General features: G+C 37.4%; 1 protein-coding gene across 2 annotated transcripts in view; it reads right to left on the bottom strand.

Moving 5' to 3' along the window:
- Positions 1 to 18,871, bottom strand: part of LOC150074954 (transportin-3-like) — a 742,971-nt gene that overhangs the window by 234,167 nt on the left and 489,933 nt on the right. For both annotated transcript variants that reach the window (XM_090388987.1, XM_090388988.1), the window contains one exon: positions 13,952 to 14,143. In XM_090388987.1, the coding sequence (XP_090245113.1) occupies positions 13,952 to 14,143 (192 nt within the window). The remainder of the gene's footprint in view (positions 1 to 13,951; positions 14,144 to 18,871) is intronic.

Below are 18,871 nucleotides of genomic sequence, written 5' to 3'. Positions count from 1 at the left end.
ACACAAATTGGAGCAGTGTAACATTGGAGCCAAATTGCTGCTATGGATAAAGGGGTGGTTGAGGGGGAGAAGACAGAGAGTGGTAATCAATGGACACTGCTCAACGTGGACTAATGTTATTAGTGGAGTTCCTCAAGGTTCAGTGTTGGGTCCATTGTTGTTTTCAGTGTTTATGAATGATATTGATGATGGGATATCAAGTTTAATGTCTAAGTTTGCAGATGATACAAAGGTTGGCAGGGTCGTTCAGGACACTACTGACGCTATGCTGCTGCAACAGGATCTGGAAAGGTTGAACAGATGGGCTGAGAGGTGGCAAATGAAGTTGAACATTGACAAATGTAAAGTACTACATATGGGTAACAGTAACCCCAGAGCAATGTAACAACTCTGCGGTACTATACTGACAGTGGTGGAGAATGAAAAGGACCTGGGGGTAATTGTGCAGGCAGATATGAAGTTCTCTGAGCAGTGCAGACGAGCTGCAAGAGTAGCTCATGGAGTATTGTCAATGATATACAGGAATTTTTCCAGCAGGGATAAGGAGGTGATTATTCCATTGTATAAGGCAATGGTCAGGCCACACTTAGAGTACTGTATACAGGTCTGGAGGCCTCATTTCAAGAAGGACGTAGAGCTGCTGGAACGAGTACAGAGAAGGGCAACAAGATTAGTGAATGGAACAAAGGGGTGCTCTTACGAAGAAAGGCTTAAGTTTTGCAAATTACAGTGTCTGGAGACTAGGCACCAGCGAGGTGATCTGATAGAGGTGTATAAAGCCTTGAATGGTTTAAGCATGCTCAATGCTGATGGGATTCTTCCTCTAGCTCAGAAAAATCACCTGAGAGGGCATAAATTCAAATTGAGGAAAGACAGATGTAGGATAGACGTGCGGAAATTTGCCTTTAGCCAGTGGGTGGTCGGTGGAACAGACTTCCATCCCTTGTAGTGGAGGTTGATAGCCTAAATAAGTTTAAGGCTCAGCTGGACAGGTATTTTGAATGAACAGAGGGGTGAATTGGAAGTGGGTTTTTTTTTTTTTTTTGGCTGATGCTGCATAAGCTTGCTTTCTTGCATCAAATGCCTCTACTAATGCTAATGCTAATTATTAATAATTATTAAAATATGAGGTTACTTGTAATCAATTTAAGTTTACTGAAGTGTCCAATCTGCTTTAGTGATGGCAAATCTCTGGAGTTGTATTCTTGGAAGGGTACTGCGATCAAGTGCTCTGGTCATCTGGAAGGTTATGGCTCGGTGGTCGGAAGTGGATCAGCCATCCTGCACTGTACAGTATGAGATATGCCCAGCAAGTGATCTAGTTGACAGAGTTTCGTCAACAGTAGATTCCCAGAGTGTGCTTGAGTAGGCGGCAAGGTTGTTTGGGCGATTTAATACTGTGATTTGGGATGCATCCTCTTCAGTCCCGGTTTCGATTGTTAGTCCCGTGTGTCTTGTCTTGTCTTTCTGATTGATTTTATGCGGGTATTCTTCAGATCAGTGAACAGATTTGTTCTTAGTGATTCCCTTCTTTGTTCATTATGCTGTAGATGAATTTTTTTCTCATCAAGAAAGATCCAAGGACTGAATTTTGCCCAGTTTGCTCGGACAAATTTCCATTCGTGCTGGATTTGGTCAAGAGCGTCTGTGCTATTAAAAGTTGCATACGATTGGAAAGTGGTCGCTGCCCATGGGATCCTTTATAACATACCACTCTGTGGTCGGGACCAGTAATGGAGAACAAATTGAGAGATGGATTGCTGAGGTGTGTCCAATTGGAAGCTGTACGTGAGTGTGTGTGCACACTAGTATTGAGTATTGTGAGGTTTTGTGCCTCTAGCAAGCGTTCAATGAGTCTACCATGTCTATCTAGTTTAGGATCACCACATAAGGTGTGGTGTCCGTTAAAATTGCCTAATATACAGAGAGGTGGAGGAAGATTGAGACAAGTAACAGTAGTAACAGTTGGATGAGTAACAGGCAAAGTATTTATGGGCTCCAGCAAATAGAGAAGTTTTGCTTTTTTATTGACTTAAATTGCCATATTAATTTATTTTTTAAGAGTTGCTTTATATTCCTAGCAATAATACTTTAGTTTAATTTGAATTTAGATAAGAGATTTTGTAGGTTATTACTTAGTATCGGTAAGGGTATCAAATCCAAGTGTTGAACAGGTTTTGCAGCTCCCGTGAACGTAAGTTTTTAATTATACTTAGCCACTTTATTGACTTAATTGTTAGATTAAATTATTTTCTATAAGTAGCTTATAGACCTAGTAAAGCTCCGTGGTTTATTTTGAATTTAGATAGCGTGATTTGGAAAGTAAATAATACCTCGTGTCCGTAGATTAACCGTTCGTAACTTGCTGCCATTGTTATTCGATACGTGTGCACCGAACTAGATAGCGTAAGGTCTAACGGAAAAGTAGATAGCGAGTATAGTAGTATCAATTAATCAGTAAAATTAATTAATCTTATTCTTATTAAATTTCATTGTCAATTGAATTATACTTTAAATAAATACAGCGACCTAGTTCTTACAAACGTAACATCATAAATTAATACATTCGATACTGAAATACACACACATTATATATATATATATATATATATATATATATATATATATATATATATATATATATATATTAGTGTTATAACTGCATTGGGATATAAATGCACTGTTTACTTGATGTTTGTGGAGCAATCAGGAACGGGACATGATATTGCCAAGGGAAATGTTTTTGTGTGTGCGCAATGTAAGGAGTGCTAGGAAATCAGGTGCCACCTCAGAACTGTTATGCGCTTAAATGAGAGCTTGAAGGACAAGGGTGGATGCGCTCGAAGGATTTAAATTGAGGAGCCCATCAAGCTCTCAGCTGCCCACATCAATGCCAGAGCTTGCACTTGAACATCAAGCAACACAGCATGCACTGGTCGCAAAGGAACTAGTTGTTGTCGGTGACTCTATTGTCAGGGAAATGGGGAACATATTGTGCAAAAAGGATAGATGGAACAGGACAGGGTATGTCTGCCAGGGGCAAAGGTTGATGATGTTGTAGAGCAGATATCATCTTTTAAGAGCACAAAGGGTGATATTGTTGTACATGTTGACACTAATATTATTAAGAGTAGGAGACTGGCAGAATTACTTAACAACAACAAGACAATGCTGAAAAAAAGCCATGAGTTAGGGTTGAATTTGAAAGTGTCTGCAATTCTTCCCAGATACGATAGGAGGGAGTATATGATGAGAGCCTTGTCGATCAATTCGGCCCTGGAGAGATTGTGCAAGGCTCAAGGGGTAGAATTTTTTTCAGTCTGGTCTGTGCTTGTTAACAGGAGAGACTGCTTCTACAGGGATAGGATACACTTAAATAGAAAGGGTGCAAGAATATTTGCTGATGCTATCGAGGCAGAGTTAGATGGGCTGGAAAACTGCTAGCTTGGGGGGGGGGGATAAACATGGAAGTCCATGTGTATCTTCAACAATAAACATTGTTGAAGATAAACATGGACTAATAGATTAACAGCAGCTGGTGGCAGAGGAAAAAGTGCTTCTTGCACTACTTCTCTTGAAATGCAATTGAGCAGCAGCCTGGAAAGCAAGGCATTGGGGATTTCCAGGACTGCTGGGAGTCATAGTGGAACAAGTAAATATATGGGCTGTGTTAGGGTAACTGAGAGTAGAAACAGGTGCATGTATACTTGCATGTACACCAATGCTAGGAGTATAGTTAATAAATTCGATGAGCTTAATTCGAAGTGCTAGTCAAGACATCAAAGGCAGATATTGTTGGGATATCAGACACATAAACAGTGCAGAACTGGAATTTGGGGAGTACAAGGTGTACAGAAAGGATAGCTACTAGGCTTTTCATAAGAACAAAGAAATATTGTTCAAGATTTAGGCCTAAATATATGTCAGATGAACTAATTAGACATGTGACAGAGAAGAAAAATGCATGGGATACATATAAATTAACATGTGACACAGAAGCCTATGATAGATATAAGCTGGTCTGCCAAGACCAGATTATATCTATCATAGAAATCTTTGGCAAAGGAAAACAACAAAGAGTTCTTTACTTATCTAAACTCTAGAAGGAAGGGGCTGAATCAGATTGGTCCACTGGATATTGATGGTTCAACTTTTAATGATCCTGCTCAGGTAGCTAACAAACTAAATGAATATTTTGCATCTACATTCGCACATGAGGAGTTATTCAGGGAGGAGAATGCCAGAGGTGTATTAAATTCTGGCAGTAAGCTAGATATTGGCAGTGAGCTAATTGATTTTGTAATAACTGAGAGTAAACTGGAGGAGAAATCGTTGAAGATAAACATAAGAAAGGCACCTGGGTTGGATGGAATCTATCCAGTTATATTAAAGCAGGCAGCACAGGAAGTAAGCAAACCCTTAGCCATAATTATGAGAGCCTCCCTGGACTCATGGGAAGTACCCATGGACCGGAGATTTGCAAATGTGATCCAATCCACAAAGGAGGATCAAACGGACACACAGGTAATTACAGACCTGTTAGTTTAACTTCTGTTCCAGGGAATTAATGGAGGCACTGGTTAAAGAAACATTGCAGGATCATCTAGACAAGACTTCAGTTATAGTTCAGACCAGCATGGAATTGTTAAGGGAAAGCCTTGTCTGACTAATTTGATCGGATACTATAATGTCATCACAAAGGAACTTGATGCAAAGAATAACTTTGATATCATATATTTGGATCTTAGAAAGGCCTTTGATACTGTTGCACATGGAAGACTGCTGCACAAATTGGAGTAGTGTGGCACTAGAGACAAATTGCTGCCATGGATAAAGGGATGGTTGAGTGGGAGAAGACAGAGAGTGGTAATCAATGGACACTGCTCTTTATGGACTAATGTTATTAGTGGAGTCCCTCAGGGTTCAGTGTTGGGTCCATTGTTGTTTTCTGTATTTATAAATGATATTGATGATGGTATTAGCATTAGTAGAGGCATATGATGCAAGAATGCAAGCTTATGCAGCATCAGCCAAAAAAACAAAAGAATGCTCCCACTTCACACCTCCGTTCATTCCAAGTACCTGTCCAGCTCAGCCTTAAATTTATTTAGGCTATCAACTTCCACAACAAAGGATGGAAGTCTGTTCCACCAACCAACCACCCGCTGGCTAAAGGCAAACTTCCGCACATCTATCCTACATCTGTCTTTTCTCAATTTGAATATTAATTTCTCAATTTCTGAATATATCAGGCTTAATGTCCAAGTTTGCAGACGATACGAAGGTTGGCAGGGTGTACATTAATGATACACTGCTGCAACAGAATCTAGAAAAGTTGAGCAGATGGGCTGAGAGGTGGCAAATGAAGTTTAACATTGACAAATGTAAAGTACTACATATGGGAAGCAGTAATCCCAGGGTAACGTATCAACTCTGTGGTACTGCAATGACAGTGGTAGAGAATGAAATGGACCGGGGTTTAATAGTGCAGGCAAATATGAAGTTTTCTGAGCAGTACAGAAGGTCTGCAATAGTAGCTCATGGTGTCTTGTCAATGATATACAGGAATTTTTCTAGCAGGGATAAGGAGGTGATTATCCCCTTGTATAAGGCAATGGTCAGACCACACCTTGTATACAGGTCTGAAGGCCTCATTTTCAGAAGGATGTAGAGCTGTTGGAACGAATACAGAGAAGGGCAACAAGATCAGTGAACAGAACGAAGGGTTGCTCTTACGAAGAAAGACTTAAGTTTTGCAAATTACAGTGTCTGGAGACTAGGCACCTGCGAGGGGATCTGATTGAAGTGTATAAAGCCTTGAATGGTTTGAGCATGCTCAATGCTGATGGGATACTTCCTCTTGCTCAGAATAATCTCCTGAGAGGGCATAAATTCAAATTGAGGAAAGACGGTTGTAGGATAGATGTGTGGATGTTTGCCTTTGCCTAGTGGGTGGTTGTTTGCTGGAACAAACTTCTATCTGTTGTTGTAGAACTTGATAGCTTAAAGAGATTCAAGGCAGAACTTGACAAACATTTGGAGCGAGGGGATGGGTGAAATATGGTTTTTTTTTTGGCTGATGCTATATAAGCTTGCTTTCTTGCATCATGTGTCCTTGCTAATGCTAAGTGTTATTTTAATAGAGTTATACGAGTAAAGCTACAGCTTTACTTCCATGTGAAGTGGAATATGTTTATATGAAAATTTGAAATTATCATGATTGCCACACCACTGTGGGCTGCATTTGGTGTATTACGTTTTCTTCCATAAAGGCAATAGTTTTTTATCGAAGGAGAAATTCGTGAGGTTAGGTAAGTTTCCTGAAGACAAAGGGCAACTGGAGAATATCAGTTAATTAAGTCTCTAATATCGTCTATGTTGCAACGAAAGCCTCTGCTGTTCCATTGTAAAACATTGTGCATCATTTAGGTTTAGCTGTGGGTGATTGATCCAATTGTTTTTTTTTTTTTTTTTTTTTTTGTTTGAGGAGCAATTTTTTGGGAAGATAGGGCCGTCCGGGATTCAAGTGTCATTTGCAGGTAGTTTTAGTATGGGTTTCTCAAAATCTGTGTGTACATCTATTTCCATACTATTGCTGGGCGATTCAGATTTCTTGTTGTTTTCAGTAGGTTTACCACAATTTTTCTTTGTCATGCAGGACTGTTGGCAGATCAGTTGGGATGCTGATTGGAGTGTTGGTTGCTGTGCTGGTTTTAGTTTGAGGTGTGTCTTTTCCAGAGTTTGATAGTGTACTTTTAACCCAGTTAGTTAGATATAAGCTGGGTGGTATTGATACATCTGCTGGAACTGCTGTTGAATGAGAGCTTCGAGAGCAAGATCCATAAGAATGATTTGGCGTGGTTGATATAACTTGCCTGCGTGACTCATAGTATGTTCAATTTTATATTTTTGTATTTTCTTCAGTTTTCTACATTTCCCATGATTTAGTGAAAGCTGGATGACTTTATTTATAGTTGGGGCAAACAGGAGTTGAGGTTGAACAACCTGCTTGTGTATGCAGAACAGATCGAGGAATCTTTGCGGCTTTGATGCCATAATTAAATGTCTTGCTTCTGCAGCTTGTTTGAAGAGTACATTGTTATTTATTATTTTTTGGTTATTAGGAGCATTAGCAACTAAGGCCATATTGTTCCGGGGATATGCAGTGGTCATTCTCTGACCTTTCTGCATCCTCCGTATTTGGTGGTCACAGGCTCGAAATTTGAAGAGTACAGTGGACCCTCGATGGGATGGTGTTTCTAGAACGTAATCTGCATTCCAGAGATACCATCACATTGTTAAAATATCTTAATGTGAACCCAATAACACATTGCTTTTTGGCAATTCATTCAAAGACCTCGGAAGTTGAAATTTTCACTATATAACTAAGCTATTTATCTCCTTTTCTTTTACACAATATTATAAGTACTTGAATTAATCACAGTAAATTTATGTCAAATAAGGTGGTAGATGACTTTCATCAACCGGTGAAATACCACCACTTTGCTTATTGGAGAAACCCATGCAGTGGTGAAACCCATGTTTAGTCTCTAGAGCAAAGTTTCCGGCATCCCCTTGCCCCATACTTCTCCTTCAACCCATGCATGGTACTAACTACTATAGGTTTTGATATCTTTCGTGTTTAAAAAAAAAAAAAAAAAAACACAAAAAAACATTTCAACTAAAGGATGCAAAAACAAAACATGCAGCCAAAACGTTTACAAATGCTGTTATTGGTAAAGTGAAATAAGTAGGCACAGGTAACATGATTACTGATAAGTAGAATCAGCTGCTTTATAGAATCAAATTTAAAAAAAAAAACACCACTGAAATCATTAAAATGCACTATTATGCACGTTATCATATGTTCAGTTATAAGAATCAATTTTGAATGCCTCTGTGTTATTTTCCTAAAGCATATTTCTGGTGGTCACTACCATAAAACAATATAAAAATAATTTGCAGTTTCCGGTTTATTGGATTTTTCTATTAGTGCAATCTATTATAAACGGGCAGTAAACTCCCTATCTTATTGCATTTGCGATATCGATAGCTGGAATTTTGTGGGTTTTTATGTTATGGTGAAATGTATTTTCCCATCATGAAATCTTCAATCATATAAAAAACAAATTTTCAAAACCTTTTCTTCGTTTTTATTTTTAAGGTTCGTAAACTTGTTACTTCGCATCTCACTTGCAAGTATTGTGTTAGTTGTACTTTGCACATACTGTTTTCTTTGTTATTGATTGCTTATCTTTTTTGCTGTCTTAAATTTTACAATGCAAAAAAAAAAAAAAAAAGTTTGTGAACAGAAATATCAATTAGTATGTATATACTACAGTATTAATTAAGCTATGTATGTAAGCATAAATTGATTTTTATTTTGCTAACCAGCAGAAAATATTCTTCCTATTTTCACGGATTTGATTTTGTTAATTGGTAAAGTAATAAAATGCCAATTTGTGCTTTATATCTTTATTTTTATAGCCTGTGGATAATATTCCTGCTATTTTTACTTATCAGAATCACCATTTAATAGATTTAAAATTCAATTCAAAAACATGATCACAATGACCAGCACTTACTACATATCATATAGCGAATGGTATTTTATTATGAAGAGTCCATCGTAAAGTGATTTGATTGTACAGTGAACCAATCATAAAGCGGGGTACACTGAATTAGGTTCTCAGGTAGGATATCAGCAAATCCACCAATACCTTATTTTGTGCTTTTCTTGACATTCTACAGTTCATCTGACCTTGGGTAGTGAGGGAAATGTGCAGAGGATTTTGAGATGTAATGTGTGGCACCTTGCACTATGCTTTCTGTGTATGTCTTATAATAAAAAAATACTGCCAATTAGCTTTAGAGTTTGCTGAGTATTAGTTATTGCTTAATGGACTTTTACTGACTTCCCAAATGAAAATAAGGAAGTGAGTTGAGAGCTTATTGATAGAGGTGTGAGCGGAAAAATTAAAAAAGTATCAGTTCCGTCTTTTAGGAGGGAGAGGTTGCAGTGTTCAAGTATTCATTCCACAATTTTCCCTTGTCTACTGATGTCTGTTCTACTCCATAAAGGGCTGTAATGAGGCTATCCAATTCATTATAATGGAAATTTTTAGAATGGCCACACTATCTTCCTTAATCCTAACTTTATGGTATATTGTATAGTTTTTCATGTTCAAATTGTCTTGTGCCCTATGTTATGTATGTCTCTTGTAGGCAGAAATATATTAGTGTGTAATGGTCTATCAAACATGGATGTCAGAAGTACATTTATGGAAAGAGTTCCGCTGCATAATATTTTTAAAACTGAGTCATTTCCTTTCTTTTCTATATCCATTTCCTTTTGAGGTGGAGGCTCTAATTCTCTCCTTGATTTCTGTTGTGGTAGTGATATCTGGCTTTTGTAATAGAGGTAATTACCGTCACTTCCTGTTTTGATGGTTACGATATCCAGCCATAGGAGAAAAAGGTTCATGGAAGGGATGGAAAAGTTGGCTTGGGTTTGAACCGAACAGTTTGTTGATACTAGCTTTGCATAGGAAGGTTTATTTCTAATGCTCGGTTGAACCCCTTTTCTTGCAACACTGTACAATTTTACACTTTTGAATGGCTTTCTCTCATTTCCTGCGGTCACATATTCTAGATCCTCCCCTAGTGCATTCTTTACTATCATGCTCTTGACATCTCTGATGCATCCCTGGTGCATCTTTACTATCGTGCTCTGTCAGTCCACATCAAGTGCATACAGGTGTACCTCTGTATGCTACTTGAAAGTGTCAGTATCTTTGGTATTTAAAACTCCATATGATGTATGGCATCACCTAGTTTTCAAGTGCTGCAATTTTCAGACAAACGTCCTACATGGTAAGAGTGCCTCTTTGTGTTCTTTATTAATCTGGCTGCTCTTCTCTGTACCCATTTCAAGAAATCCACACCTTACTGAAACTGAGGCCTCCAGACTTCTATGAAGTATTCAACATGCAGCCTAACACAATGGGATAATCACCACCTTGATCCTCCTGTATTTCACTGACAGAACCCCAAGAGCTGTTCTGGCAGCCTATCTGCACTGCTTAGAGAACTTCACTGGACTGTACAATTACCTAGATTCATTATTATCTGGGTGTCTTTCATTCTCTGCCACCCCGAGTGTAATACTACTTAATTGGGATGTTATTCTGAGATTACTGTTGCCCTTATGCAATAACAAAAAAAAAAATAATAATAATAATAATTCTTATTTACACTCCGGCACAACCACCAGGTCAGTGGAGTTTACAATAAATCAATCAATAAAAATGTTAATCATATTTATTAGTTATGGGCTTGAACCTCAGTCCACTCGAAAAGTGTGTGCTACTGACCACTCGGCTACGTGAAATTTACCAATATTAAACCTCAATTGCCATCTTTCAGCCCCTGATTGCTTAATTTTTTTATTTCTTGCTGCATATAACGCTATCATTAACCACTCTACCAACGTACTGCAAAGATAATAATCATTTGCAAACTTAGAGAATAAACTTAACATGCCTTCATCAATATCATTAACAAATATTGAAAACAGTAAGGCAACCAGCACTAAACCCTGAGGGGAGCTCCATTAATAACACTAATTCAAGAAGAGCAATGAAAATTTATAACCAACTTCTGTTTTCTTCCACTCAATCATTCCTTTATTCATAGCAGTAACTTGCTCCTAGCATGCACCAACCGCAGTGTTCTTTCGTATGGAACAGTATCAAGCACATTACTGAACTCTAAATATATGATGCCCAAATTATTCATTGCATCCATTTCCTTTGTTACTGCATTGTAGTAGATTGCTCTTAGATATGTCAGACAGGATGTCCTATTAATGGTGGTGATTCGAGCAAATATGCCAAAGTCAGATTGTGATGAGGAGGGAAATATCTGGACTATAAGACTGAGCAGAAGAAATAATTAACAGAGAGACAAATTGTTATGCAATAGTAATGAGGTTGGAATGTACTGGTAGAAGAGGGAAAAGCCCAGAACAGTGTGAGAGATTTCTAGATAACAATTTTTCTTTATGTTAATTATTTTTTCTACTCTGTCATACAGTGCACAGGCAGAGAAAATAGTGTAGTTGATTGATGAGAAGATATACATATATATATAGAAATGGTATTCTGAAGGAAATAGAGGATAGTTTCTTAAGGACGGCCTCCGTAGCCGAGTGGGCAGGAGCGGGAGTGCAGTAGCACACGCTCTTTGAGTAGACCGGGGTTCAAGCCCCTGACTGCTGAATACGGTCGATCTGCCAACCCGCTATGGACCAGCGTGGCAGATTATGGTCCATTTCCCTCAGCATGAATTGTTGAGGAGGCTTCCATCCTGCAGTGGGTTGATAATGGCTGCACTTTACTTTTTTTTTTTTTTTCTTAAGGGTTTAACTAAACTGGTTAGTTAACTCTTGTTTAACTCATCTCTTGTTTAGCTCATGATTTCCTTCATCATGAGCTAGATGAAGGAAATAAATCTGACACAGTTTATTTGGATTTTAGCACAGCATTTGACTCACTTCTGAATGGAGGGTTATTATATAAACTGGAAAATGCTGAGATCATGGATTACAGGGTGGAGTAAAACTGAATACAGATTGTTTTATATTTTCTGTAGGAATGTGTGCCCTCTGCCAATTTTTGATCACCTTTTCTTCATTGACACTAAACTCATTGGTTCTCCTGCTATACACTGGTCTAAAATTTGAAGAATATTTCTTAATCGAGATAAGGAGTTCAGGATTCCAAGATTACTACACTGAACAATTTCCATTTGATATTTGTATTTATTAACTAGTTAGTTCCACTGAAGAAAAAAAAAAAAAAAAAATCTGTGTGTATTATAATCACCGTAGCAAAAACAAAATCTTCCTCTACCCTTGACAGTAGTTATTCCTTTAAACAAATCTACATCAATGCACTATGATAAAGTGCTTCTAGAGGCAGTGAACATAGTGTATTAATAAGGGATTTATTCCAAGATTAATTTAAGATAAGCCAATTAAGTTATTCAGATAATGACTAGATATGGGAAAAATACATTCCCATATGAGGACAATCTCTTTATAGCTATTAAAACAGAAATTCGGCTGCCTGATTTAAGTTTGTGTGATTTAAGGAAGCATATAATGAGTTTGACCTTGGTATGCCTGTTGGATTTGTTGGCACACAAGCAACTAAAGCAATAATGCATTAATTACAGTCTTGTCACTTATTAATTATTTCAGAAAAATAAAAAGTTCGTCAGATAAGGCCATAATGTGCCAAGGCAAAATAAACAAACAAAACATAGATTTGGTAACTTATAATAAATATCAAAGAATACACTAATGATCTACATGGTGATACAAAAACTCTGTAAAACAGAACAAGTGTGGTAGTCTGTTGTTTGTGTAGTATAACATTATGTTATGTTGTTGTATTGTTTGGCCTCTGTGCAGCTAGAGGCAGCAGTTACCTGCTGCTTCTGATGTCCATCCCTAACCATGTGGGGGCGTGCCAAGTTCTAAAGTTCTACTCATCTAATGAGTCCAGATTTGGGGGGGGGGCAATCCACACCCACCGAAGGGCACATAAAACCAGATGTGCCACAGTCACAGTTGCTCAGGCCTTGACAAAAAAAAAAAAACACGATAGTGGAGCTAATTGACTAAACTAATAAAAATAATATGATTAATAACCGTATCACAACAATATATACATAAGTTAAGTTAAAGAATCAAGTTCAAGTGCAGACAATACAAAATGAAACAACATCAAGCTTTACAAGGTCTCAGTCATTTCAAAGTTAGTTTTGTACACATTCGTACTGAATAGAAAACAAGAAAAGTATTTAAATAGTCATAAAATATGAATTTGGCTACCCAGAATGCTCGACTACCCTAATGGTAACCGAGCATTCTGGTCTCTCACCAAAGCTATGGGCCGCAACTTTTGCCCATCTCTGCTCCCACCTCTGTCCAAACCAGATGGTTCTGTTGTCACTTAAGCCAAGGATAAAGCTGACCTACTAGCATCCCATTTTTCTTTCAACTCATGCATTAACGATCTTGGTAAAACACCTCCCCAAAATCTTAAAATTAAGAGTACCTAGTACATTAAAAGAATAGAAAAGCACAGGAAGTTTGCTTAGCAGTGTACAGGCCAGGGCTTGTAACGCAGTTAGGGCTGCATGCATACGACTCTAAAGGTTTTACATCAATTGTGTTTTGTGAGTAAATTACAGTTAGCCAAACTTTGAAATTTTTGAACACTATTTAATCCCCTGTGTGAAGACTTCATTGGATGAAAATTTCTTAACCATTTGAATGGTTCCAAAACTTTATAAAAACAAGGTTTTCAAAATACACTACATTATTGGAATTTTATATTTTGGTAGAAGAATTTAAAATTTAAAGATGCAATCCTTCCCCAATATTTAAAGGGTAACACAGTTAGCATGGAATAAAAATTATTAATGATACCCCTATAACTTGGCTATATCACAGTATTGTTCCTACTTTATTGGATGCCAATAAATGATAACTCACTCACTCACTCACTCACTCACTCTCTCTCTCTCTCTCTCTCTCTCTCTCTCTCTCTCTCTCTCTCACACACACTTTTTATGTACCATAACACCAAGAACTTCTGATTTTGGAGAGCCTTAAACAAACTTTGTCATGATTAAACTGATTTTTGCAGTCTCTAATAAGAACATTAAACAATGCTTTATTTATATAATAAATAACAGCCTGAATAATCTTATTATTGGGACAATAATCTTATTATTTAATGAACTACTTAACAATATTTCATAAATGTTTTAACACATCAAGATTAATGGCTCGCTATTAATATATTTAATTTATTCAGTTTATAATATGTTGAAACTATTACTATATTCATATTCAGTTACTCTCGAAATTATGAGCTACCTTTTAAAAGTCCAATAGCAGCTTCATTCGATAAGGAGAAAGAGTCAATAGCCTGAACTATGTGCAATAAACCGTTAAAGTGAGATACCATTTGTTTTCTGCAGGTGGAAGATATACTCTGAAGTGCAGATGCTGCAACCGTTGCCAAAGGATGTTGTTGTAAGCAACTCAGCAGGAAATTCAAAACAGGATCTTTAAATAACACCAAAATAATATTAATTAGTTTTAACAGAAAATGGTGCACATACACAACACAAAAATACTTGTGATGAAAAACAGGTCAATTGAGCTTATAATGTATATTATTTTCATTATATTTATAATAAAATATTCAAAGTACACGCATCCCCCTTCTTAGTGAAGTGAGCCATGGCAATGAAAATGGGGGCATGTAATGCAAGAAAGTAAGATTATATAGCAATAGTAAAAAAAAAAAAAAAAAAAGAAGAAAACAAATTTCACACATCCATTCCCTCTAAAAAAGTTTGTCCAGTTCCTCTATTATTTAATTAAGTTATCAACTTCCACAATGACAGATGGAAGTTTGTTCCGGCAATCAACTACCTGCTGGCTAAATGTAAATTTTCACACATATATTCTACAACTGTCTTTCCTCAATTTGAATTTATGCCCCCTCAGGTTTGTAATCTGAGCAAGAGGAAGAATCCCATCACAATTGAGCCTACTCAACTATTTCAAAGCTGTATACACCTTGTTCATATCACCTTGCAGGTGCTTAGTGCCAAGATGCTTCAATTTGCAGAACTTAAGTCTTTCTTCGTAAGAGCAACCCTTTGTTCCATTCACTACACTTGTAGCCTTCTCTGTACTCATTCCAGTAATACTACATCCTTCCTAAAATTAGGCCTCCAGATTTGTACACAGTACTCGAGGCATGACCTGACCATTGCCTTATATCAGGGGTGGCCAATGAGTCGATTGCGGATTTAATTTCAGTCGATCACGACGAATTTTAAATATACAGTCATCCCTCGATTTGTGAACCTTGTGCAATGAAATTTTTGAGAAGGTAGACCGCGGCACATTTTGAAGGAAAAAATGTAGATTTCATTACAAATTAAGTTGGCCACTCCTGCCTTATACAAAGGTTTAATCACCTCCTTTTCCCTACTAGCAAAATTCTTGTATATCATTGACAACACCCCATGATCTGCTCTGGAAGCCTGTCTGCATTGCTCAGAAAACATCATATCTGACTGCACAATTACTCCCAGGACTTTTTAGAAAAAATTTTCTACCACCCTAAGTGTAGTACCACACAGTTTGTATATCTCTCTGGGGTTACTTCTACCCATATGAATTACTTTGCATTTGTCAAGGTTAAACTTCAGTTGCCATTTCTCAGCTCATCAGCCCGACTTTTCTAGATCCTGCTGCAGTAGCACACTGCCAACACTGTCATTAACAACCCTGCCAACATTAGCATCATCTGCAAACTTGGATATTAAGGATGACATATCTTCATCAAAATCATTGATAAATATACAAAACAGCAGTGGACCAACAACAAACCCTAGGGAACTCCACTAATAACATTAGTCCACAAAGAGCAGAATCCACTGATTTTTTATTTTTTTATTTGTTAGTTATTGGTGCATCGGCTTCTGTGGCCATAATGAACCTTCCAAAGTTTTTGTATTTTCTACTCTGATCCAAGCCCGAGGTGGAATTCGAACCCACAACCTTTGGGTTGCCAGGCACTTTATCCACCCAGCTAGCCTGGTCGGCAATCCATTGATTACCATTCCCTGTCTTCTCCCACTTAACCACCCTTTTTATCCATTGTAGCAACTTACCCTTAATACCATTCTGCTTCAATTTGTACAGTAGTCTTCCATGCGCAACAGTATCAAAAGCTTTCCTGAAATCGAAGTATATGATACCAAAATTATTTTTTGCATCCAGTTCCTTTTTAACCACATCATAGTATCAAATCAATTTTGTCAGACAAGACTTCCCCTTAATAAACCCATGCTGTGTCTGAACTATATCTTAAATCTTATTTAGATGATCCTACAGGGCTTCTTTAACCAATGCCTCCATTAATTTCCCTGGGTCTGTAATTAGTCATGTCACTATTTGATCCCCTGCTGTGAATTGGATATACATTTGCACATCTCCAGTCCATGGGGTCTTCCCCTGAGTCCAAGGATGCTCTCATAATTAAGGCTAAGGGTTTTCTTACTTCCTTTGCCATTTCCTTTAATATAACCGGTTAGATCCACACTAGGTGCTTTTCTTATGTTTAACTTCAACAATTTCTCCTCCACTTTGCTCTCAGTTATTACAAAATTATTAAGTTCACTGTTAGATTTTAATAAGCTTCTGTCCTCCACTTCCATGCAGATTTCTTCATGTGTAAAGGTAAATGGAAAATATTCTTTCAGTTTGTCAGTTATCTGAGCAGGATCATCAACAGTCAAACTATTGAAATCAACTGGACCAATCTGATTCATCTCCTTCCTTCTAGAGTTTATATAAGTAAAGAAGTCTGCTTTTTTCTTTGCATTCTTTGACAGAGATTTCTCGTAATCTACCTTTGCTTGCCTAACCTCCTTTGTGACTTGATTACAGACTAGCTTATATCTATCATAGGCTTCTGTGTTGCCTGATAATTTATATGCATCCATGCATTTATCTTCTTTGACAAGAGTCATCTGACATACATTTAGGCCTAAACCTAGAACAGTATTTCTTAATTGGTATGAAAAGCCTAGTTGCTTCCAAGATTAATTCCTTGAACGCTTCCCATTTAGAATTTGCTGTTGGTAACATCATCAGTTGGTTCCACTGTATAGAATTTAAAGTAAATCTACATTAAGTGAGGAAAAATTTATACACAGAACATAATGGAAACAAGCACCATTTCTCTATATTATGAAATTAAATGTTAATTATTAAATATTTGTATTCAAAGCTTTAAACATAAATTTTACATACATTAATTATGCAATAATAACAGTATGTCTTCAGTAAAATGAAAGAAAGTTTACCTTAAAATTACGGAACTGGAGATGGAGGCATTTCAAATAATATTTATATTGTACATACCTTGAAATCTCTATGGCAATCATGCAAATTTTGGTTTTGATCTGACAATTCATTTTTATTTATTTAATTTTTTTTGCATGATGAATGAAGTATCAAGATGGAAGTGGAACACAGATTACTGATTCAGTTCGTCTTTCTGCAAGGGAAAACACTAAAATCCATGTAGAAATGGTCGCTGTCTTTTTTTTTTTTTTTTTTATGTGAACCCCAAACACGAGAGGTATTAGAACCTATAGTACTTAGTACCGTGCTTGGGTTGGAGATTGAGAAGACGAAAGAAGATATTTGTTGACATTGGACTTGAACTTCTGTAGATTGTAATTTTCAGGAAATACGTATGAAGGAAGGTTGTTCCAGAAAATGGCAGTTGAATGAATAAATGAGGAAGATGAAAAGTTGGTTCTGTGGGTTTGAAGTTGGACAGTAAATGGATGTTGGCTGGTGGCAGCACATGTTCGGACTGTTTTGAAAGAGAGAGCAGGAATTATAGAAGCTAATTCAGAAGAACAGTGCCCATGGAAGTATCTGTAGAAGAGGCATGCAGCAGAAACAGTGCGTCTATGAGACAGCGAGTGGAGAGACTCTGTTAGAGATGAATCATTAATTAACCTAACTGCCCTCTTCTGAATGGAATCAAGAAGCCTGAGAGAGGTTTTGGGGACACCACCCCAGATGTGGGAACAATATTCCATGGCAGGGCGGATTTGCGATTTATGCAGAGTGAGCAGCTGTTTGGAAGAAAAGTAACGCCGAGAGCGAAAGAGAAAACCAAGTTTTTTAGATGCAGAGGAAGCAATATTTGTAATGTGCTTGTGCCAAGAGAGATTAGAAGTCAGGGTAATCCCCAAAAGAGATATATCCTTTTGCCTAGAAACTGGAGTGTCACTAAAGATAAGCATAGGAGCAGAAGAATCCTTTTTGCGAGATATAAGACAAGACTGAGTTTTAGAAGGGTTGAAATCAACTAAGTTGTCTTTGCCCCACTGGAGAATTACCTGAAGATCGTCATTTAAGGAATTGGTAGCAGATATTCGAGAAGTTGAAGCTGATTGAGCAGGACAAGGTTTCTCAAAATGGAAAGTAGAATGCGATGTGCTATCATCGGCAAAACTATGGATAGGATTTCCAGTGAATGGAAGAAGGTCATTAATATACAAGAGGAAAAGAGTGGGGGAAAGAACTAAACCTTGGGGGACACCGGCATTAGTGGAGAAGTTAGAAGACAGAGAGCCATCAACCATCACCCTCAGTGAGCGATCAGAGAGAAAACTGGATAACCAATTACTAAAAACAGTTGGCAAAACCATAAGATGGAAGCTTGTTTAGAAGACCTTTATGCCAAACACGATCAAAAGCCTTTGAGATGTCAAGAGCAACTATCTTGTGTTTCACCGAACCTTTCCATTGAATTAGTCCATAAATGGGTAACATAAGCCAGAATATCACAGTGGATCGACACTGACGGAATCCATACTGGTGATCGTTGATCAGACGGATGGTTTCTAGGTAGTTTAAGAGTTGGCGGTTAATTGATTTCTCCATTACTTTAGAAAGAGTAGAAGTAATTGCAATGGGACGATAATTGGATGGGAGGGATTTGTCACCCTTTTTAGGAACTGGCTGGATATGAGCAAATTTCCAAGCAGAAAGAAAAACACCTTTGGAATAAGAAAGTGAAAAAGGCAGCAAAGAATAGGAGTAAGTTCAGGAGCACAGGTTTTGAGAACAAGTGGAGAAATACCATCAGGACCTGGAGCTTTCTTAGCTTCGAGATTCATCAAAATCCTTCTGATATCCTTTTGAGGGAAGACCACAGGAGGCATTAAATGGAGTGTGTTGGGAATTGTG

This window comes from Mastigoproctus giganteus, chromosome 14 (assembly GCF_048544385.1).
Source record: "Mastigoproctus giganteus isolate SK-2022 chromosome 14, ASM4854438v1, whole genome shotgun sequence".
Taxonomy (NCBI): domain Eukaryota; kingdom Metazoa; phylum Arthropoda; class Arachnida; order Uropygi; family Thelyphonidae; genus Mastigoproctus; species Mastigoproctus giganteus.
This window is presented reverse-complemented; position numbering and strand designations above follow the sequence as displayed.